The sequence below is a fragment of the Salvelinus namaycush genome, chromosome 10 (genome assembly GCF_016432855.1).
Source record: "Salvelinus namaycush isolate Seneca chromosome 10, SaNama_1.0, whole genome shotgun sequence".
Lineage (NCBI taxonomy): Eukaryota > Metazoa > Chordata > Actinopteri > Salmoniformes > Salmonidae > Salvelinus > Salvelinus namaycush.
The window spans coordinates 15,144,781-15,169,118 of NC_052316.1; the positions used below are offsets into that span (position 1 = coordinate 15,144,781).

Here is a 24,338-nt window from a genome sequence, read left to right on the forward strand (position 1 = left end):
AGGGAAGGAGGTTGTTGGCCAAGATCTCACGATACACGGCCCCATCCATCCTCCCCTCAATACGGTGCAGTCGTCCTGTCCCCTTTGCAGAAAAGCATCCCCAAAGAATGATGTTTCCACCTCCATGCTTCACGGTTGGGATGGTGTTCTTGGGGTTGTAATCATCCTTCTTCTTCCTCCAAACACAGCGAGTGGAGTTTAGACCAAAAAGCTCTATTTTTGTCTCATCAGACCACATGACCTTCTCCCATTCCTCCTCTGGATCATCCAGATGGTCATTGGCAAACTTCAGATGGGCCTGGACATGCGCTGGCTTGAGCAGGGGAACCTTGCGTGCGCTGCAGGATTTTAATCCATGACGGCGTAGTGTGCTATTAATGGTTTTCTTTGAGACTGTGGTCCCAGCTCTCTTCAGGTCATTGACCAGGTCCTGCCGTGTAGTTCTGGGCTGATCCCTCACCTTCCTCATGATCATTGATGCCCCACGTGGTGAGATCTTGCATGGAGCCCCAGACCGAGGGTGATTGACCGTCATCTTGAACTTCTTCCATTTTCTAATAATTGCGCCAACAGTTGTTGCCTTCTCACCAAGCTGCGTGCCTATTGTCCTGTAGCCCATCCCAGCCTTGTGCAGGTCTACAAGTTTATCCCTGATGTCCTTACACAGCTCTCTGGTCTTGGCCATTGTGGAGAGGTTGGAGTCTGTTTGATTGAGTGTGTGGACAGGTGTCTTTTATACAGGTAACGAGTTCAAACAGGTTTAGTTAATACAGGTAATGAGTGGAGAACAGCAGGGCTTATTAAAGAAAAACTAACAGGTCTGTGAGAGCCAGAATTCTTACTGGTTGGTAGGTGATCAAATACTTATGTCATGCAATAAAATGCAAATTAATTACTTAAAAATCATACAATGTGATTTTCTGGATTTTTGTTTTAGATTCCGTCTCTCACAGTTGAAGTGTACCTATGATAAAAATTACAGACCTCTACATGCTTTGTAAGTAGTAAAACCTGCAAAATTGGCAGTGTATCAAATACTTGTTCTCCCCACTGTATATGGGAAAAGACACTTTAAACATTTCCGATCAATCCATTGGTCGAAAGAACAGACGACTCTCGGTCGACAAAGATTTTTTTGGGGGCGGGGACAGCCCTAAATATTATCACCTCTTGAATAGCATAGTCAAACCTACAAATTTCGGATTATTCAATGTAAAAACAACTGCACACATTTTGCTCTACCAGAGTTATTTGAAGGATATAAAATAAAAGTGAATTACACCTAACAAGGATCAGTGGTTTAGGTTAATTTTCCAACTTTTGTGGGCTCTGCCGGTCAAGCAGCAGAAGAGCGCATATGCCATGGTATTATTAGCATAAAATTTTTACTTTGCAAGCTACCGGTAGAAACTTTGTACAGTTGGCTAAACATAGTGGTAAGTAGACCTAATGTACTTTCTCCCCCCAACCAATGTAGGCCTACCTAGCGAAGTTAGCGAATGTGATCCCCTTTTCAACATTGTTTTTAAGAGTGTTTAATTACGATTGCTGCTGACAGACATGATATAGGCTACATTGACTGATGGACCATGTCAAATTTGCTAGCAAGCTAATAACAGATCACGTCAAGGTGGCTAGTTAAAACAAGCAAACTTTCAGGGGATAAACTAGGTTTCTATCCAAATAGTTTGATTTATATTTATTATGGATCCCCATTAGCTGGGGATTGGGGCGGCAGGTAGCCTAGTGGTTAGTGTTGGGCCAGTAACCGAAAGGTTGCTAGATTGAATCCCTGAGCTGACAAAGTAAAAATCTGTCGTTCTGCCCCTGAACAAGGCAGTTAACCCACTGTTCCTAGGCCATCATTGTAAATAAGAATTTGTTCTTAACCGACTTGCCTAGTTAAGCAAAGATTAAATAATGTTTTTATTTTATTTTTTTAAAGCTGCTGCCAAAGGCACATCACAAAATAAACAAAAACTAATAAAACTACATCATGATTTGCTTGCCATCTACACCGATGACTGAAGTCTAACTGTCAACTTCACCAGGACGAGGTCTTGCCGATGTCAAGCTCTTTCCAAAAGCCTAATCTCTGATGAAGTAAGCTAAATTATGTTTGTTTAGCTAGCTACATGCCAAATGGATAGGTACACCTTCACATATCTCAAATGACATGATCATTGGTGTTTACAAAAGCATTCAGTTACTAGTTGTATCACTCTGATGATAGAGCCAAATGTGCGCAATTGTTTCACATGGACTAAACAGAAATGTGTAGTTATGACTATGCTCAATAGGTGATGATATTTAAACCAAATAGTTATAACATTTATTTAACAATCCCTTGAAACTGGGACGTAGATGTCAATGGTTTTAGCGGAGCTAGGGGCCTGCTTGCCCCCCAGCAGCCAAATTGAACTTATGACGTTTTATTGAAAATGACATATTGAATATAAAGCCATCCAATGTCTAAGAGTAACGTGTGAAGAAGCGAATGAGCACCAGAACATATTTCAGCAATTGCTTATTGATAAGAGCAGTGCCCATACATTTCTGAAATGGCAACACCTGGGCCCTACGCTGCATTTGTTTATTTAACAACATGCACGTGTGCGCCTAAGTTGAAAAATGTTGGCGCACAAAGAAATTTAGGAGCACAATTAAATATACTTGAGATATTAAAGATAGAATCATATCTTTTTCTAGGCGCAGTGGTGCTCCTATTTAGGCGCATATCCGAGGTAAATGTGTGCACTGTTGAGCCCTGAACACCTTCAGCAAATCGTCACCGTCTGATGAAAACCAATTATCTCTAAAACAGAAAAGTTTTAGGAAATCAAAAAAACTGCCACATTTTTACATTAACAAATACACAATTATTAAACCTCAGAAGCTATTTTGAATATCTCTTCTTGGTCCTAGAGTCATGAAATGTTCAGAGTACATTGAAGGGAGTTACTGTTTTCAATACAGGTAAAAAATAAAAAGAGATTAGGTTTTTAGACAAAATTCTACATAGGTCAGATGAGGCCATGATGCAAGCTAGGCAGAACATAGTTGAGTCATAGGTGTACAGAAGATTTCTATTCTATTTTAAGGAGGTGTAAGGAGTAGGAAGCATCCTTTTTAATAACCCGTTCAAACAAAGAAATTACAACCACACTAAAAACAGCATTGGGAAATGCACTAGATAACACCTAAACTACATATTCTCCATTACCTCTACACGACAATCCGTGGCTCAAACAAACATTTGATTAAAAAAAGAAACAATCAAATTAAAACAGTCAGCTAACATATATACACATTTGTGTTAACCCCAGACACCAAGCTCCCTGCTTTACACACAACAACATTAAGAACTAAAGAACAGCAGTACCTTGGGAAGTGGTCGTCCCAACTGTGAATAGAGTTTAGTCCAAAACGGCAGGATAGAAGACATGAGTCCAAAAGCTCTGGGGTGAAATACCACACTCTCCTAATTCACCTTTCCCTTACAACAGATCCTTCCATGTGCTGGAGCAGTGGAAACACCTCACATCTGGAATGTTTCCCAATAGCAGACAGCCCTACCAGTTCCTATCAGAACACACCAACACACACAAATGGACAACACACACTACAGGTAGGCTCTGGGAAGAAAACACTGCCCTAAAAACATACACTTCCTACTATGGCTGGATTGACAGGTATTTACATAGAGGTTTAGACATATTGATTGTGGTCTAGTTCCTCAATGCTCTAAGGTGCTGGGGAGAGAGCAGAGGGGGAGGGGAGCAGAGGGAGGAGGGGAGGAGTTTTCAGGAAATGATGCTTCTGTTGGTAAGTGACTAGAGTTACTGGCAGTCAAGCCCATTTTACTGTACATGGTGTAACTCAACCGCATTTGTAGTTTAAACAGTCCTGCGCAAATGGGTCCTTGCTAGCGGCTCTCACGCCGTTGCATACGGCCGTGTTCAATGTCTCGGATCAGTATTTAATGATTATTATATTTAGAGGTTGGCTGGCTAGCAGGTTTATTTTCAGACACTGACTTTTGTCTGCCTGACAGATTAGGCTCTGTTTCAAGGCTGTGCTGCTGCTAGAAGTGAAAATTATCTGGACTTTTAATCATCGAGTTTTGCTGAGATGTCAAACCAATTAAAGAGCTAATGGAATGAGTAGTCACTTATCAGTATTGAGCTACAGTATATGGACTTGTCATTTCAAGCTGTCAAAGCACCGGACACACACTGACAGAGACATCTAGCTACATGATTCATAAATACTGAGAAGGTTTTGATGTCTCAATCTTTAACTGTTCTGTCCACAGAGACAATCCAAAAGACACTGACAAATCTGATAGATTTTTGAAGTCATAACTTACAGCATAGGCGTATATGTAATACAGATAAATGCTAGGTCTACCTAAAAAAATTAAATACATAAAGAGATTGCAATGATTTAGACTGATATGATGGAAGGCCCTTCAACAGCTGATGTCTTCTCTATCTGCCCATCCAGAGTCCTGCACAGACACACTCCATCTCCGCTTACGGGAAACAAGGCTATGATATGATTGTCAAAACATCTGGGGAAAATGCTACTGATAAATTCAAATACATATATTTTTTAAAGGCTAGTACTAAAAAGATAGCTACGGATTAACTTTTTTATATAAAAAAAGGTGCATGGCCACTGCCCCCTGCTCACAGGAACAGATGGGGCATCAGGTCTACTACTGTGGCACCTTGTTGCCCACCTCCACTGGGCTGGTCTACGGGGGGAGACCGACTGAGTGGACCCTTCTTGGTGGTGCCATGAGTGAGATTGTGGGAATCCTCTGGCCTGTAAAGATCCCTCTGAGGCCATTGGAACATTGGCAAGGATGTGTCACTGATGAGCTGCATCTTTCAAGCATTCAGTATCATCTCTCCCCTCTGTGTCACAGCCCAGACAATACAAACAATGTGGCAGGGTGGGCTGCTGCTGTTGTTGAGAACTACATTTTCAATCTCTGTTGATGACACAGAACTAAATCCATAAGAGTGTGAAACATTAAAAGCAACATTTCCCACAAATTGCAAGGTTAGTTGTTTGCCTCAACTGGGAGGACTGCCTGTAGCAACTCTGTTACAATCCCCTTTGTTTACTTCCTGGTATAAAAGTAGGCCATCCAACAGGCCATTTGTGACACGTGTTAGAAGAGAAATGAAACTGACTTTGCAAAACAAGCCCGGAATAAGACCTGCATCTCATAATTTAACTATTAAATGAACAGTACCATCTCCAAGGCTTTCTACTGCAACAAAACAAGCAGGGACAATAAAACAAGTCATTGAGCTTGATTCAGTTACAATGAAACAGAACACATGGCACCTTTCTCTTGGTACAGAACCTGACAGTGTTAAGTCAACGGACCTTATCCAAAGTCTCTTATTGAGCCATTCCTTTGCAGTCCAGGGCTTAAGAGGGATTTACTACGGAGTTGAACATGCCTTTATTAAAGCCTCTCATATTGTCTCTCCTTGGAGGATATGAGCAGGTGGGGAGGCAGAACGGGCCGGTTCAAACACACCAATGTGACATAACAGAAGATAAACTGACATATGCACCTATACAGAGGTGTGGGACACGCAGGAAGTAGCAAAGAGTATGTGCAGTGTGTGTGTGTGTGTGTGTGTGTGTGTGTGTGTGTGTGTGTTTTAAAGCGTTCAGTGCCGAGTGTGTATGCGCCGTGGATGTAGAGCTCTGTTCACTCGTCACTCTAGACCGTGGCTTAGAGGAGAGAACTATGGTTCGTAAAAGTGCTTTCCTACTAATCTTCTTCCAGTAAGCAGGGCAGTATTTTTCTTATTTTCCCTGAATCATGTCACACAGCAAATCAGATGGTCTGTGCGGAGAGCAGACCTCAGAGCTCGTGACCCAGGCTACGTGGAGGTCATCAGTGTGTGTGTGTATGTGTGGCCCTGCAAGCAGTCCTACTCGTTCTCTAAACTCAGTGACAACATGCTAGCATCATGCCACAGAAAGTACTCTCTCTAGCAAGAACGCTAGCCATGCGTTTACATGCATTCTGATTTCAGGTAAACACGCATGTAGGCGAGCATGAACACACAGAGCACCACAAACTCTCCACCGCTCCTTACACATCCTCACCTACTAAGTGCAGCACCGTTTGACCGGTCAGAAATGTGAAAAGGTCAATTGACTGCCTACATACCTCCCCACAACAAGATCCTTCTACCAAGCTTGACTGCAACGCTCATCCTGAGTACTACAGAGGCCCAAGGCACTTCCCACATACACACACACCGCAAGCATACACACTCCTATTACTTCTCCCCTCACAGAGCCAATCAGTTTCTGCCGAGTACCAGAAGGGGCCTCCTTACCAGCCATTTTAATCAGAAAGCACTCAGGGCAGCTGATGTTAGGAGACCAACAATAATTACATTCAAGAGCACAATGGAAATGTCTCCATTCTCCATGGTAACCAGGGTCAGGTTATTGAGTCCAGAGTACACAGTATAGCCTTCATATGGATATATAGGCCTAATGAATAAATCAGTGATGCACTCAATGATCATTCATAGATAACGTGGTAGAGTAATATTTCTCAGAGACTCAAAATATGGTTCATCTCCATTCCCCAGATGAACATTTAGTGCACAGCACTGCAGTGCATTTCTAAACAATAAGGATATCCTGATCGAGCTCTACACTAGAGAAACGACAAACTAGCTCTGTCGGATGCCGTGGCTATTAAAGGCCGCACCTCTGATTGTATTTCACTCTGAGGGGACATTCATAAAATAGAATTTATTGAGTAACAGTTGGACCTGCGTAACTTCAGCGCTAGCATACAGTACTCTACCAGCCGGTTGAAGCATAATATAATTGTGCCACTCATGCAGTTTATCAGAAGCACAATTACGACATACAACCTCCACACACTATACATAGGCCTAGTGTTACCATGCTGTAATATTGAAAGGAGTGAGTGGCATGGAGGGAGAGTGGGGGAAGGGGCAGAGAGAGATGGTGCTCATGGTTGAGTGGTTCAGGATTACTCATGACCCCGTGACTTACATTTTCTCTGCCTGCCTTGTGCTGAAGCCCCTTTTCACACGCACACATGGATGCAGTGTGGTCAGACTGAACAACCAGCACTCAGACAACTCCACTGCTTTACAAGCCAGGAAGCTACTGGCTCTGTTCGGCGTTGAAGAATGACTTTTTGAAACCATTAAACATTGAGCTCAAACGTAACAATGTAGTCTAAGAGGGCCAGTCTAAATGTCAAGGATGACAGTCATCTACTGGCCCGGACATTGTGTATTTTTTAAATGCATTGGGGTCATGCAGGGCCTATAGGTTGGCATGCTTTCTCTATATTCAACTATTAAATGTGAAACATTTGATTATTATGTATTAAAAAGCTATGTAATATAATTTAGCAATATAAGTCATAACGCTATTATTTAGAATAGCATTGTATTAATTGCATAAATGTTTGTTTCTAAAGTATGTCACTTTAAGAACATTTTTGACATCCCAAAATAGGACACTGGCTCTTTAAAACAACTACGTTCCAAATGAGATAGACCTGGCTATATTAGGCTAGCCAGGATGACTGATAGGTGTCTTTTTGTAGCTTTTTGCAAACTTTAAACAGTAGCCAGCATATTGCTAGTATGTTCACTATTGAAGGTTTAATTTGTACATTTTCCCCCCACTAACGTACTAAAATAAATAAACTCAGCGAGTAGATTGATGGGAGCTTCTTTTTGCTATTAAAATGTGCTGTGTGAAGGCATCAACTCGTACTGCTGGAGTGCTCAAGAAGTTGTGACTCGTGGTAGAGTGGTGGGGCTTGAATGAACTGCCAATAATATTGGGTAAATAGACATATTATGACTATTCCATGTGTAGTCTTCAATGGTAGACTGCGACAGAGCAGGTAAACGTTTAACTGGAATGCAAAAATGTGCTGAAAAGTTACCGGCCCAACATGGTTTTACTGGCCCTGGGCCAGCGAGACATCGTTAATGTTGGACCCAGTGACACCGCTTGTCCCCTGGCACTTCAACAAGAACAAAGCAACATGGAGACCTACTAGGGAAATCCCACGAGTCACATGAAATACCACAAGGAATATACATGAAGTAACATTGATCTTATATGACAAAGGCAGGCTGCTATTTTTGTTTTCCTAAAACCCCCCCATCTTGAATATCATACGGTTATCAGATTGAATTCAAGGGACACAGGCTCATTGAGCCTCATTCATGTGTCTCCAAAGCATAACAGGCATTTTGGAGGTAAGGTTATGTCATAGGATGCCAGGGCAATAGTCTTCCCCTGGTGTTCCTTGTAATGCATTATTGAGGTTAGGATTGAAGGGTGAGGTGTTTGTCAGAGTGTGAGAGTCCGATAGTGTATGTGTGTACTGTATGTACACTACATTACCAAAAATATGTTGACACTTTCTAGTAGAACATCTCATTTTAAAATCATGGGCATTAATACGGAGTTGGTCCCCCCTTGCTGCTATAACAGCCTCCACTCTTCTGGGAAGGCTTCCACTAGATGTTGGAACATTGCTGCAATGACTTGCCTCCATTCAGCCTAGGGCTGGGCAATATGGCCTAAAACTAAAAATGTTCACATTTATGGGCGATCCACGACATATCTTGATTTTTTATTTTTTTTATTTTTTTATGTTCTCTAAATAAGCTTTGTTGTACAATTAAAGGTCAAATACACTGCATTTAAAACAGTCAGAAATACATAACGAATTCAGAGCTTGTGTAATTATACCTAGACTGAATATGCCTTCCACAAGCACTACAACATCTGTTTTATCAAAAGTTGTACCTGCTTTTTTTTGCAATAATCACTGATCTGGCATTTGTTTTTATAAACATGCCCTTTTTGTAACAAATTTCACCAGAACCATGCACAATCACTGATGTAGCAGGTAGCAAAATTAAAACCAGTCTCAAACAATCTCTCAAGCACAAGCCCATGTGCTAGTGAGTTGCCAGCTAATATTTATATTTCAAGTGTAGCCAACTTGGATGTAGGTATAATCTCACCAGCTCTGAATTCAGCTAACAAGGCAAAACAGTTGAATTGTTGTTATTATTATTGAACGCAATCTTATGTTGCTTGCCAATGTTCCAATCTTATCTCCAACTGTTTGAACAGCATGCTAGCCTGTCCACTTTGTTCAGATGTTGAAATCAAGTGCCCTACCTTATTTCTCAGAACGAGTTGCCAATTCCTTTTATAAATTGTTTTATGCTTATTGCACATTTATAAAAACAGACTAAACAGCTAGTATAACTATCACAAAAATTCTGCTAGCGTTACGTGCTACCATAATGCGCACGCGACAAACTGAGCATTAATTTTACAGAATTATTGTTCATTGGTACATCTGTTTAGTAGTGTCTGCTCTGCTCGAAATTTGATGATTTCAAACAAACAGGGCATGGTTCGAAAGGTTAACTTCTCTATTAAAGAGGTTAACTTCTCCTAAAGTCGTTGCCTTTAGGACAACGACTCCCAGTATTAGGGATGAGACATGAGCATCCCGTCATTATGTGATCAGTTTCAGGAAAATAGGTGAATGACGCAAGTCACGACTTCACAGGAGAGCCATTTAAACTTTTTGGGGGCAGAAATGTCTACTGGAACACGTGAACTTTCATGTGCCTTGATAACAAACTTGTATGCCATCTGTAAATATGAATAAAATTGTTAAATTTTGAGTGTGGAGGGTTAAGCCACAGAAACAGCAACCTTCCCACTAGCCATGACTGGCTGAGATAATGAGTGGGCTGGACATGTCGAGAGGGGAGTTCGGATTGGTCTGCCATATAGACGTCTATTTTAGCTGGTCAGTCTGTTGGTAATCCTGTTGAACGCATCTTTTTTTAATGTATTGTGTAGTGAAGATGCTTAAGTGTTGCTCTCCACTTTCTGGAGGATCAAGTTTTGAAATCAGAGTATGATAGCTAAAGAGATGGCGAAAACACCTGTCTCCGGATTACATCTTCAAACTAAGGGCAATCGTGGCATGGCATCCGTGCATGACGATGTGTGGCTGACTCCCTAGCTAACCTTAAGCTGGCTGACTCCCTAGCTAACGTCATGTGTATGAAGTTATTATTCGTATCCCAGAACTGTTTGCTTCGCTAGTTAGAACCTAATGTTAGCTAGCTAATATTGAACCTGGTTGGTTAGCTACCAGCATATTCATATGCAGGGTAGTAACATGATTTGGCACTATGATAGCTAACGTTAGGTGTGTGATCTTAAGACATTGTTGACCTTGCCAGGTTCATTGTTTACCTAGCTAGCTAGCTACATGTCGTAAGCTCAAGTGTACAACACCCGTTGAATATGGCTGGTGACAGTAAACGTCGGCAAAAAAGCATGATGAAATTGTTGCCAGCAGAGCTGGTTAGGCTGTTTTCATGTTAAATCATCAGCCAGAGCGTCAAGAGTGCGCTCTGAACTCTCCGAGAGCGAAACAAGATGGGTTGGGCTCAAGCTTAAGAGGGTGTGAACGATACTGAATGGGTGTAGACAAAAAGCTCTTCACAAGAAACCAAAAAACCAAGGCCATTATCTCAAAAGTGAATTTACAAGTTTAATAACTTTCAAAGGAGAATTACTTTCCCATTGTTCCTCAAAAATGCAGTGTATGATATACCATTTTGTAGCTGAGGCTCTACTTTTATACAACGTAAAAAAAACTATTTCAAATTTTGCTACACAAGACCAAATCCAGATGGTGAGTCACATCTGGTGTAAATGGGAAGGTGCACAGCACAAAAGGAGCTAACAAGAAGAGATCAAAAAGACAAGCTGAATGAGAACAAGCGGAAATAAAATGCGATTAAAAACAGAAAATAAAATAACTTGATTCTGCGATACAGGCATTTGGAATATAGCGTAAAAACATACATTTGAATGAATTTTATATAGCCCAGGCTTAATTCAGCGAAACAATAGCATTAGTGAGGTTAACATTGTAGCGTTAAGATGTCCCTTCACTGGAACTAAGGGACCTAGCCCGAACCGTGAAAAAACAGCCCCAGACCATTATTCCTCTTCCACCAAATGTTACAGTTGGCACGATGCATACAGGCATGTAGCATTCTACTGGCATCTGCCAAACCCAGATTTGTTTGTCAGACTGCCAGATGGTGAAGAGTGATTCATCACTCCAAAGAACGCATTTCCACTGCTCCAAAGTCCAATGGCGGAAAGCTTTACACCGATCCAGCCAACATTTGGCATTGCGCTCTTAGGCTTGTGTGAGGCTGCTTGGCCCTGGAAACCCATTTCATAAAGCTCCGAACGAACAGTTATTGTGCCGACGTTGTTTCCAGAGGCAGTTTGGAAGTTGGTAGAGTGTTGCAACCGAGGACAGACGATTTTTATGTGCTACACGCTTCCGCACTCGACAGTCCCGTTCTGTGAGCTTGTGTGGCCTACCACTTCGCGGCTGAGCCGTTGCTGATCTTAGACGTTTCCACTTCACAATAATAGCACTTACAGCTGCCCGGGGCAGTTCTAACAGCGACAAAATTTGACAAACTGGCATGTTGGTATGGTGGCATCCTATGAAGGTGCACGTTGAAAGTCACTGAGCTCTTCAGTAAGGCCATTCTTCTGCCAAAGTTGGTCTACGGAGATTGCATGGCTGTGTGCTCGATTTTATACACCTGTCAGCAACAGGTGTGGCTGAAATAGCTGAAACCACTAATTTGAAGGGGTATCCACATACGTTTGTTTGTTTATGTATGTACAGTTGAAGTCGGAAGTTTACATACACTTAGGTTGGAGTCATTAAACTCGTTTTTCAACAACTCCACAAATTTCTTGTTAACAAACTATAGTTTTGGCAAGTCGGTTAGGATATCTACTTTGTGCATGACACAAGCAATTTTTCCAACAATTGTTTACAGATTATTTCACTGTATCACAATTCCAGTGGGTTAGAAGTTTACATGCACTAAGTTGACTGTGCCTTTAAACAGGTTGGAAAATTCCAGAAGATTATGTCATGGCTTTCGAAGCTATTGATAGACTAATTGACATAATTTGAGCCAATTGGAGGTGTACCTGTGGATGTATTTCAAGGCCTACCTTCAAACGCAGTGCCTCTTTGCTTGACATCATGGGAAAATCAAAATAAATCAGCCAAGACCTCAGAAAAAAAATTGTAGAACTCCACATGTCTGGTTTATACTTCGGAGAAATTTACCACGTTCATCTGTACAAACAATTGTACGCAAGTATAAACACCATGGGACCAAGCAGCCGTCATGCGCTCAGGAAGGAGATGTGTTCTGTCTCATAGAGATGAACGTACTTTGGTGCAAAAAGTGCAAATCAATCCCAGAACAGCAGCAAAGGACCTTGTGAAGATGCTGGAGGAAACAGGTACAAAATGATCTATATCCACAGTAAAACGAGACCTACAGTGGGGAGAACAAGTATTTGATACACTGCCAATTTTGCAGGTTTTACTACTTACAAAGCATGTAGAGGTCTGTAATTTTTATCATAGGTACACTTCAACTGTGAGAGACGGAATCTAAAACAAAAATCCAGAAAATCACATTGTATGATTTTTAAGTAATTAATTTGCATTTTATTGCATGACATAAGTATTTGATCACCTACCAACCAGTAAGAATTCCGGCTCTCACAGACCTGTTAGTTTTTCTTTAATAAGCCCTCCTGTTCTCCACTCATTACCTGTATCAACTGCACCTGTTTGAACTCGTTACCTGTATAAAAAGACACCTGTCCACACACTCAATCAAACAGACTCCAACCTCTCCACAATGGCCAAGACCAGAGAGCAGTGTAAGGACATCAGGGATAAAATTGTAGACCTGCACAAGGCTGGGATGGGCTACAGCACAATAGGCAAGCAGCTTGATGAGAAGGCAACAACTGTTGGCGCAATTATTAGAAAATGGAGGAAGTTCAAGATGACGGTCAATCATCCTCGGTCTGGGGCTCCATGCAAGATCTCACCTCGTGGGGCATCAATGATCATGAGGAAGGTGAGGGATCAGCCCAGAACTACACGGCAGGACCTGGTCAATGACCTGAAGAGAGCTGGGACCAGTCTCAAAGAAAACCATTAGTAACACACCACGCCGTCATGGATTAAAATCCTGCAGCGCACACAAGGTCCCCCTGCTCAAGCCAGCGCATGTCCAGGCCCATCTGAAGTTTGCCAATGACCATCTGGATGATCCAGAGGAGGAATGGGAGGAGGTCATGTGGTCTGATGAGACAAAAATAGAGCTTTTTGGTCTAAACTCCACTCGCCGTGTTTGGAGGAAGAAGAAGGATGATTACAACCCCAAGAACACCATCCCAACCGTGAAGCATGGAGGTGGAAACATCATTCTTTGGGGATGCTTTTCTGCAAAGGGGACAGGACGACTGCACTGTATTGAGGGGTGGATGGATAGGGCCATGTATCGCGAGATCTTGGCCAACAACCTCCTTCCCTCAGTAAGAGCATTGAAGATAGGTCGTGGCTGGGTAGTCCAGCATGACAACGACCCGAAACACACAGCCAGGGCAACTAAGGAGTGGCTCCGTAAGAAGCATCTCAAGGTCCTGGTGTGTCCTAGCCAGTCTCCAGACATGAACCAAATAGAAAATCTTTGGAGGGAGCTGAAAGTCAGTATTGCCCAGCGACAGCCCCGAAACCTGAAGGATCTGGAGAAGGAGGAGTGGGCCAAAATCCCTGCTGCAGTGTGTGTAAAACTGGTCAAGGACTACAGGAAACGTATGATCTCTAATTGCAAACAAAGGTTTCTGTACCAAATATTAAGTTCTGCTTTTCTGATGTATCAAATACTTATGTCATGCAATAAAATGCAAATTAATTACTTAAAAATCATACAATTTGATTTTCTGGATATTTCTTTTAGATTCCATCTCACAGTTGAAGTGTACCTATGATAAAAATGACAGACCTCTACATGCTTTGTAAGTAGGAAAACCTGCAAAATCAGCAGTGTATCAAATACTTGTTCTCCCCACTGTATATCGACATAACCTGAAATGCCACTCAGCAAGGAAGAAGCCACCGCTCCAAAACGGCCATAAAAAAGCCAGACTACGGTTTGCAACTGCACATGGGGACAAATATCGTACTTTTTTGGAGAAATGTCCTCTGGTCTGATGAAACAAAAACAGAACTGTTTGGCCATAATGACCATTGTATGTTTGGAGGAAAAAGGAGGGCGCTTGCAAGCCGAAGAACACCATCCCAAACGTGAAGCACGGGGGTGGCAGCATCATGTTGTGGGGGTGCTTTGCTGCAGGAGGGACTGGTGCACTTCACAAAATAGATGGCATCATGAGGTAGGAACATGATGTGGATATATTGAAGCAACATCTCAAGACATCAGTCAGGAAGTTAAAGCTTGGTTGCAAATGGGTCTTCCAAATGGACAATGACCCCAAGCATACTTCTGAAGTTGTGGCAAAATGGCTTTAGGACAACAAAGTCAAGGTATTGGAGTGGCCATCACAAAGCCCTGACCTCAATCCCATAGAACATTTGTGGGCAGAACTGAGAAAGCCTGTGCAAGCATGGAGGCCTAAAACCTGACTCAATTACACCAGCTCTGTCAGGAGGAATGGGCCAAAATTCACCCAACTTATTGTGGGAAGCTTGTGGAAGCCTACCCAAAATGTTTGACCCAAGTTAAACAATTTTAAAGGCAATGCTACCAAATACTAATCGAGTGTATGTAAACTTCTGACCCACTGGGAATGTTATGAAAGAAATAAAAGCTGAAATAAATCACTACTATTATTCTGACATTTCACATTCTTAAAATAAAGTGGTGATCCTAACTGACTTAACCTGTTGAGGACAGAGGGCGCTGTTTTCACTTTGGGGGAAAATCGTGCCCAATTTAAACGGCCTCGTACTCAATTCTTGCTCGTACAATATGCATATTATTATTACTATTAGATAGAAAACACTCTCTAGTTTCTAAAACCGTTTGAATTATATCTGTGAGTAAAACAGAACTCATTTTGCAGCAAACTTCCTGACAGGAAGTGGAAAATCTGAAATCGATGCTCTGTTCTAGGGCCTGCCTATAAATGTCCTTGATATTTATTAGTATACATGCACTTCATACGTCTTCCACTAGATGTCGACAGGCAGTGAGAAGAAATGGAGTGTATAACTTGATCTGGGGTCGAATAAAAGCTCTTTGTATGACGTGTCACCAGTTTCCTGTTTTCTGGAGCGCGCGCGAAGGGACCTGGTATTGCCTTCTGAAAAGCTGTCGTTATAGACGACTAATATCTCCGGCTTTGATTTTATTTGATAAATGTGACAATATCATCGTAAAGTATGTTTTTTCAATAAAGTTTTATTAGATTATTGAAATTTATTCGGGACGTTAGGCGTGTTGCGTTGTGTGCCTTTGTTCAGCAAGGAGAGCTTTGCGCTACTTTGCTAGCTTTCCATGCTAATTGACTGGAGAAGAGGACATTCTAAAACCAAACAACGATTGTTCTGGACAAAGGACCCCTTGTACAACATTCTGATGGAAGATCATCAAAAGTAGGACCCATTTTATGATGCTATTTCATATATCTGTCGAACATGTTGTACTAGTAGTTTGCGCCCAGATTTTGGGCACGCTCGCGCTATAACTAAGCTGGATGTCGTAATGAAGTTATTTTTAGAATTCTAACACGGCGATTGCATTAAGAACTAGTGTATCTATCATTTCCTATACAACATGTATTTTCTAGTAACGTTTATGAATAGTTATTTGGTCAGAATAGTTGTCATAAAAATATCCGCACATTCTGGGAAAAAGATGCTACGTTAGCACAATGTATAACCACTGATTTCAGCTCTAAATATGCACATTTTCGAACAAAACATAAGTGTATGTATAACCTGATGTTATAGGACTGTCATCTGATTAAGGTTTATGAAGGTTAGTGAAAATTAATATCTTTTGCTGGTTTATTCCCTATCGCTAACGTGCCTATTGCTATCGCTAACGTGCCTTGATGAATGAATGCGGTAGTGTGGTAGGCTATTGTAGTAAGCTAATATAACGCTATATTGTGTTTTCGCTGTAAAACACTTTTAAAAAAGAGGAAATATTGGCTGGATTCACAAGATGTTTGTCTTTAATTTGCTGTACACCATCGATTTTTCAGAAATGTTTTATGATGAGTATTTAGGTATTTGACGTTGGTGTCTGTAATTACTCTGGCTGCTTCGGTCCTATTTGTGACGGTAGCTGTGATGGTAGCTGCAATGTAAAACTGATTTATACCTCAAATATGCACATTTTTCGAACAAAACATAGATTTATTGTATAACATGTTATAAGACTGTCATCTGATGAAGTTGTTTCTTGGTTAGTTTGGTTGGTTCTTGGTTAGTTAGGTTGGCTTTGTGCATGCTACCTGTGCTGTGAAAAATGTCTGTGCTTTTTTGTATTTGGTGGTGAGCTAACATAAATATATGTGGTGTTTTCGCTGTAAAACATTTTAAAAATCGGACATGTTGACTGGATTCACAAGATGTGTATCTTTCATTTGCTGTATTGGACTTGTTAATGTGTGAAAGTTAAATATTTCTCAAAAATATTTTTTGAATTTCGCGCTCTGCCTTTTCAATGGAATGTGGGAGGAGTTCCGCTAGCGGAACCCCGGTGCCAGACAGGTTTTAAGACAGGGAATATTTACTAGGATTAAATGTCAGGAATTGTGAAAAACTGAGGTTAAGTGTATTCGGATAAGATGTATGTAAACTTCCAACTTCAACTGTATGTATGTATGCATCTACGTACACTACTGTTCACATTTTTGGGGTCACTTAGATATGTCCTTGTTTTTGAAAGAAAAGCACATTTTTGGTCCATTAAAGTAACATCAAATTGATCAGAAATACAGTGTAGACATTGTTAATGTTGTAAATGACTACGGCTGATTTTTATGGAATCTACATAGGCGTACAGAGGACCATTATCAGCAACCATCACCCCTGTGTTCCAATGGCACGTTGTGTTAGCTAATCCAAGTTTATTATTTTAAAAGGTAATTGATCATTAGAAAAACCTTTTGCAATTATGTTAGCAGAGTTGAAAACTGTTGTACTGATTAAAGAAGCAATAAAACTGGCCTTAGACTAGTTGAGTATCTGGAGCATCAGCATTTGTGGGTTCGATTACAGCCTCAAAATGGCCAGAAACAAAGCACTTTCTTCTGGAACTCGTTAGTCTTTTTTTTGTCCTCAGAAATTAAGGCTATTCCATGTGAGATATTACCAATAACCTGAAGATCTCGTACAACGCTGTGTAGTACTCCCTTCACAGAACAGCGCAAACGGGCTCTAACCAGAATAGAAAGAGGAGTGGGAGGGCCTGGTGCACAACTGAGCAAGAGGACAAGTACATTAGAGTGTCTAGAAACAGACACCTCACAAGTCCTCAACTGGCAGCTTCATTAAATAGTACCCTCATTAAATAGTACCCTTTTCTATTGCATTGCAAAGAAGGGTACCTATTGGTAGATGGGTAAAAAAAAAGAAAGAAAAAAAAGCAGACATTGAATATCCCTTTGAGCATGGTGAAATTATCAATTACACTTTGGATGCTATATCAATACACCCAGTTACTAAAACAACAGGCGTCCTTCCTAACTCAATCGCCAGAAAGGAAGTAAACCGCTCAGGGATTTCACCATGAGGTCAATGGAGACATTTAAAACAGTTTAATGGCTGTGATAGGATAAAACTGAGGATGGATCAACAACATTGTAGTTACTCAACGATACTAACCTAATTGAGAGTGAAAAGGATGCCTGTACAGAAAAAAAATATTCCAAAACATGCATCCTGTTCGCAACAAGGCACTAAAGTAACACTCCTAAAAAATTGGCAAAGCAATTAACTTTTCCCCCTGAATACAAAGCGTTACGTTTGGGGCAAATCCAATAGATCACGAGTATCATTCTCCATATTTTCAAGCATAGTGTTATGCTTGTAATCGTTATGCTTGTAATGCTTGTAATCGGACTGGGGAGTTGGTCAAGATAAAAAAGAAACGGCATGGAGGTAAGCACAGGCAAAATACTAGAGGAAAACCTGGTTCAGTCTGCTTTCCACCAGACACTAGGAGATTAATTTGTTTTATAGCAGGACAATAATCTAAAACAAAAGGCCAAATCTACACTGGAGTTTCTTACCAAGAAGACAGTGAACGTTCCAGTTTTGACTTAAATCTATGGCAAGACCTGAAAATGGTTGTATAGCAATGATCAACGACTAATTTGACAGAGTTTGAAGAATTTTGAAAAGAATAGGCAAATTTTGCACAATCCAAGGTGTGGAAAGCTTTTAACTTACCCAGAAAGGCATCTACAAAGAATAGACACAGGAGTGTGAATACTTATGTATATTAGATATTTCTGTACTTCATTTCCAATAAATTTGCTAACATTTTTAAAACATGTTTTCACTTTGTCATTATGGGGTATTGTGCGGTGGGTGGGTGAGAAAAAAAAATCTATAAAATCCATTTTGAATTCAGGCTGTAAATATGTAATAAGTCAAAGGATATGAATACTTTCTGAAGGGTATATGAGTAAGAAGTTTGGTACAGCGTGTGCAGCACCTGTCTACACCACACAGCTGGGCAGTACCAGGGAGCTGCAGGTCGTTCACTCCGAGGCCTTTGTGTGCACTTGGCAGGTGGCACACTGGGGTCAGAGGCTCTTCATTAAGTACATAGGCATGCCCCCAGCCCAGCCGCTGTTAAACCGTCATTACTCTGATACAGGACAGGACAGACGTGAGAGGCATAGTGACTGGCTCTTTAGTAACACATCACTGCTCTCCTATACACACACAGCTACTGGAGCTCTACGAGGAGATGCCCCAACATTCAACCCCATACAAATAAGCCAAGATGAGAAGTGAAGTCACTCGCCTGTGTTGTTAGGGCTTCTCAGTCAGCGGAGGAGAGAGATTACTATTCCATATGGGACTTAAGAACTGCCTGGCCTGACAAAGTGGGCATAATTGGAAAATGCAAATGAAGAGGTTAAATATAGCCCAGTAAGGATGCTAAATATAAAACGGAGGGGGGGGGAATTGTCTCTTACTTTGTCATTTACACATTTCCAAGTTAGAATAAGCCTGTCCCAAATGTCTCCAGGGTGATTGATGATGCATAACCTCCGCAAGAAAATATGAGGAAAGCAAGAGATTAAATTCCTCCATGCAAAAACTCCACCGAAAAACACCACGCATTTAAGTGTTCCTCAAAAGTGCAATGAGAACAGACATATTCCTCAGAGTGACAGAATAGAACCTGATGGCCAACAACCAAAGCCCTGCTAAATTACAGCAGCTTATTAATAACAAGCCTTCACAGGAAAAGGAGCAGGTAGCTTCTTAACACTGTCTAGACAGTGTCAGACGCAACGTTTAATCACTGTTTCTGCAGGCAGGAATAACCGACCGTGCAACGTTTAAGGTAGGATGAAAGAAGTGGGAGCCGCAGCTCCTCCCTTTCAGAGAGTGACAGCGAGGCAGCAAGAGAGCGAGACAGAGGTGAAGATAAGACTGCTCAAACAAGGTAGAGAGAAGGATAGAAAGAGAGTGTGATATGGAGAGGTCTTACCTGAGGGAAGCCTCCGTTTCTGGGGAGATTGAGGCAGGGGAAATCATCATGGAACCCAGAATGGCTGAACATGTCGATGTGCATATCCGGCATGGTGTCATTCAAGTGGTATTGCCTGAAAAAGGTCAGAGGTAAAGCAGCTTAATGAGATGTACTGGGAAGGGGAGAGCAGAGGGAACTAGCTAGTCATTAAATGGGTGGGAACTTGTGCTTTTCTCTGCATGGCCAAAGGGGTTTGGTTTTTATTTATACAAAGGAAACGAGGACACAGGGTGGTTGGAAAACAACACTCTCAAACTAGCCCAACAAAGATATAACTAAGAGCAATGATGGTTGGAGGATAAAGAAATAAAGTCAACAAAGAACACATGAACCCCACAAACTGTGGAGTCATAACACAAGCGATAATTATCTTAATACGCATTAATAACTGATCTTGTGATCTTCTAATCAGCAGTTTACAGACATTGTATTACTTCAAGTGAACACTAAAGCCTTTGGCCTGCCTCACAGCTGAACCACTAGAACGGAGAGTGAGTCACGCCTGACGCTGCCACAGAGCACAACAAGGACTGTGACAATACCAGTATCGCAATAATTTTTCAATGGCAAAAATGAAAACAAAAAGCAGGCTGAACTCTTTGGTCCTTTAAAAACCTGCAGTATGTTAAATATTTTGCGATATAGCTTGGAAAATAACTAAATGCAACTCTGGATGACAATGTGTATGCTTCAACATTAGGGCTGTTTTCCTAAAGAAGTTAAATCCGTTAGTTTCCTTGCCACAATACAAACGAGTATCACAATAGTTGTATCATCACAACCCTAATAACAACCAACTATGAAGGTAAAAAGTCAGAGGGGAGAGCGAGGCAACGAGCGAAAGAACCTACCCGTCATCGGGTTCCATGATCCACGGAGGCCACACTGACTGTACACTGTACATGCTGCCTTCTTCCAGAGTCAGACTTGCACAGAAACCCACAGGCATCAACACAAACACACTGGAGCTGTACCGCGGCGACTTGCAACACACACACCAACACAAAGACACTGGAGTGGCACACAGATGTGTCGAGTCACGGCTCTCTGAGCTCAGGGCTTCATGTGACTCCCCTCTGCGCTTCAGGGAACGGAGAGGCACTCCGCTCTTTCACTCGCTCTTCCGGGAATCACAACCTAGTTCAGTGGAAAAACACCCACTGACGGCTTTCTCAGGAACCTCTGCTGCCTGTGATATTATCACTTTCTCACTGAGTCACAGCAGGCAGGGCAAGATGGTGCCCAAATGAGGGTAGCACAGAAAGAAAGTAACGACCGCACAGCTCCCAGGCTCAAATCCTGTGAGAGCTGATCTCTACATGGGGGATTGAGGGATGAAACTGTCCTCCAACACAGGACACAGATCAGCTGGAGGATAATTGAGGTTGTTATTTAAAGAAAGGGCTCACATAGGAACGGAGAGATAAGCCACGGGGAGAGCTGCTGGTGGTCTAAAGCCAGGCGGTTTTGTATAGCTAGAGCAAAGCTTGGTGTGAGGGTGTTTTAACAAGGAGATTCAGGGATTTGATCTGCACACAATAGTCAGTGTGGTAAATCGCTAAAAAGTATTGCAGATTTCCTAGGATCAGAATTAAGGGTTTCCTGATCAGTGTAGGGAAAAAAACACCTGTACAGAAGGTGTTTATTAACGTGTTTATCTATTTTGAAGGGTTACCGTCAGCCACCTAGCAAGGGTAACAGTGCAGCATCCTAAAGCTTCAAATAAAAAGTGGAAATCCTGAGCCTAACCCTGTAGCCTCTCCTGATATGACAGTGATATTGCTGCCTTGGCAGAATGTGTCAGTACTAGCAGCATTCCAATAACACAAAGCCAGTCGGCCCCGTTCCACAGTGCCTCACTGACTGCAAGCCTTTCTCGGAATATTTGCAACCCAGTTATGCAGCATCAAAAATCTATTTCTAATCTCTTATATTTCTGTAACTAAAAGGCTATTTTATTACATCAATTGGACTGGTTCAAGCTGGTGTTAGACAATCTAGTGTATGTAGGGCAGGCAGGCAGAAAGTAACCTATCACCTCTCACTTGATGCATAACTGTTATTGCAGTCTGGGGAGATAAAGCCAGTTAAGTTGACTTTGGTCAGGACAGTAGGACATGATAAACTAAAGTGTAATGCAATAACATTGAGAGAGATCAAACCTGTATTGCTCGTCTAGAATAACAGGCTAGTTCGGACAATTATTGAATAAAAAGAACCGGATGGAGCATGTGTTTGATCATCAAACAGCAGGGAAATCAGCCCCAGGCAAATTCGCATTCCCAAGAACGTATAAAGAATACAAGGACAAAGGGCACTGTTAAGGTTGCACATTTGGGGGAATACTCAGAGGTGGGAATTCCGTGGAAATTAATGGAAAAATATGCAAATTAATATTAATACAATTTAAATGTAGATGTTTTTTTGCATTGATATATTTACCCTATATGGAGACAGAAACACAAACCTTACAAGTAGACAATTGCAAATTATTAAATCCTTCCAATAGAAATAAAATCTATTTAGTTACGAATTGAACTGTTAATTAGTTGACTCTTCACATGGGATGATTTCACTGAACAACAAAAGGGAAAATTGAATGATCCCCAATGATCTATCGCATCTCCCAAAACACGTTTTCAACATACATCTGTAAAATGATAACCAAAGCTTTAGTTGCTAGACTATCTTCCTCTCAGGCTTCCATGTCTTCTCCCTGGACCTCCTCAATGTCCACGTCTTGAACATCAGACTGAGGCTTCATCTTCACTGTCCAACCTTGTTGAGGATGGCTCGTTATCAGGCTCAAGAAGCCTCAAATTTGCCTGGATGGCCACCAATTTTTCAACTCTTGTATTGGTCAGCCTGTTGCGTGCTTTGGTGTGTGTTCCCAAACAAGAACCAGATGCGCTCTGAGTTGGCTGATGTTGGTGGGAGTTGGAGGATGACGGAGGCAACAGGGGAAAAAGCCTCAGAATCACCAAGTCCCTTCCACCAGGTGGCTGATTAGATATGTTTGGAACGACTGCCATATTGCACGTCCATCCCAAAGCCCTTGCTTGGAAGTGTACTTCGCCAGACTGCCAAGAACCTTGCCATCATTCAGGCCAAGGTGGAACTGCAGTTTCCTCTGCTTGGAGCAACAGTGACGTGGGCAGGGCAGTATGGATTTCTTCTTACATCTGCAAGCAGAGTCTGAACATCAGACAAGATGGCATTGTCTCCCTCAATCCGTGCAATAGCTACTGCTATAGGTTTCAGGTTGCTTACCACTCTCTCCCAAAATACATCATCCAGGAGGATCTTCTTGATGGGGCTGTCCATATCGGCAGACTGATATGCCATTTCATGGAGAGACTCCATCTCCTCCAGGAGACTGTGAAACATGACAACACCACCCCAATGTGTGTTGCTGGGCAGCTTCAATGTGGTGCTCTTATTCTTCTCACTTTGCTTGGTGAGGTAGATTACTGCTATAACTTGATTACCCTTCACATATCTAACAATTTCCTTGGCTCTCTTGTAGAGTGTGTCCATTGTTTTCAGTGCCATGATGTCCTTGAGGAGCAGATTCAATGCATGAGCAGCACAGCCAATGGGTGTGATGTGAGGGTAGGACTCCTCCACTTTAGACCAAGCAGCCTTCATGTTCGCAGCATGGTCTGTCACCAGTGCAAATACCTTCAGTGGTCCAAGGTCATCGATGACTGCCTTCAGCGCATCTGCAATGTAAAGACCGGTGTGTCTGTTGTCCCCGGTGTCTGTGCTCTTGTAGAATACTGGTTGAAGGGTGGAGATGTAGTTAATTATTCCTTGCCCACGAATATTCGACCACCCATCAGAGATGATTGCAATACAGTCTGCTTTCTCTATGATTTGCTTGACCTTCACTTGAACTCTGTATCCAGAAAATTAGTAGATAAAGTATGTCTGGTTGGAGGGGTGTATGCTGGGCGAAGAACATTCAGAAATCTCTTCCAATACCCATTGCCTGTGAGCATCAGCGGTGAACCAGTTGCATACACAGCTCGAGCAAGACATTCATCAGCATGTCTGACTACGTTCCTCCATTGAATCAAAAAAAAAAAATGATTCCAGGAGGACCATGAGCTGTTGCTATCGATAAGGTGTCCGATTTATGATTTTCACCTCGAATAGAAGTAGAGGGACTTTTGTCAGAGGTTGCTTGGTGTGGGCGCTGAGGGAACTTTATGCACTTGGCCAGATGATTCTGCATCTTTGTTGCATTCTTCAAATATGATTTGGCACAGTATTTGCAAAGGTACACAGCTTTTCCTTCTACATTAGCTGCAGTGAAATGTCTCCACACATCAGATAGTGCCCGTGGCATTTTCCTATAAAGATTAGAAAAAAATGAGTAAAAAAACAAATACAATTCCATATACAAATAAATAGTTAAGCAGTTAGATTAAACAACTCCTTTGTAAGATACAGGTTAAAATGAAACATGTCTGGAAACAGGTGAATTAACACTCAAGCAAGCTAAATAAACCCCACATGGTAGTAAAAACTAACTAGCAGAAATTGTTAACAAGTTAGAAATGATTTAAACACTTTGCGGTAGGC

At 41.7% G+C, this 24,338-nt stretch overlaps 1 protein-coding gene across 3 annotated transcripts in view; it reads right to left on the reverse strand.

The window, feature by feature from the left end:
- Positions 1-24,338, reverse strand: part of LOC120054750 (protein strawberry notch homolog 2-like) — a 118,158-nt gene that overhangs the window by 45,930 nt on the left and 47,890 nt on the right. For 2 of the 3 annotated variants that reach the window (XM_039002323.1, XM_039002322.1), the window contains exon 4: positions 19,710-19,824. In XM_039002323.1, the coding sequence (XP_038858251.1) occupies positions 19,710-19,824 (115 nt within the window). Of the gene's footprint in view, positions 1-3,382; positions 3,727-19,709; positions 19,825-24,338 lie in introns of those variants that run through there. The other variant, XM_039002325.1, reaches the window with a different exon arrangement.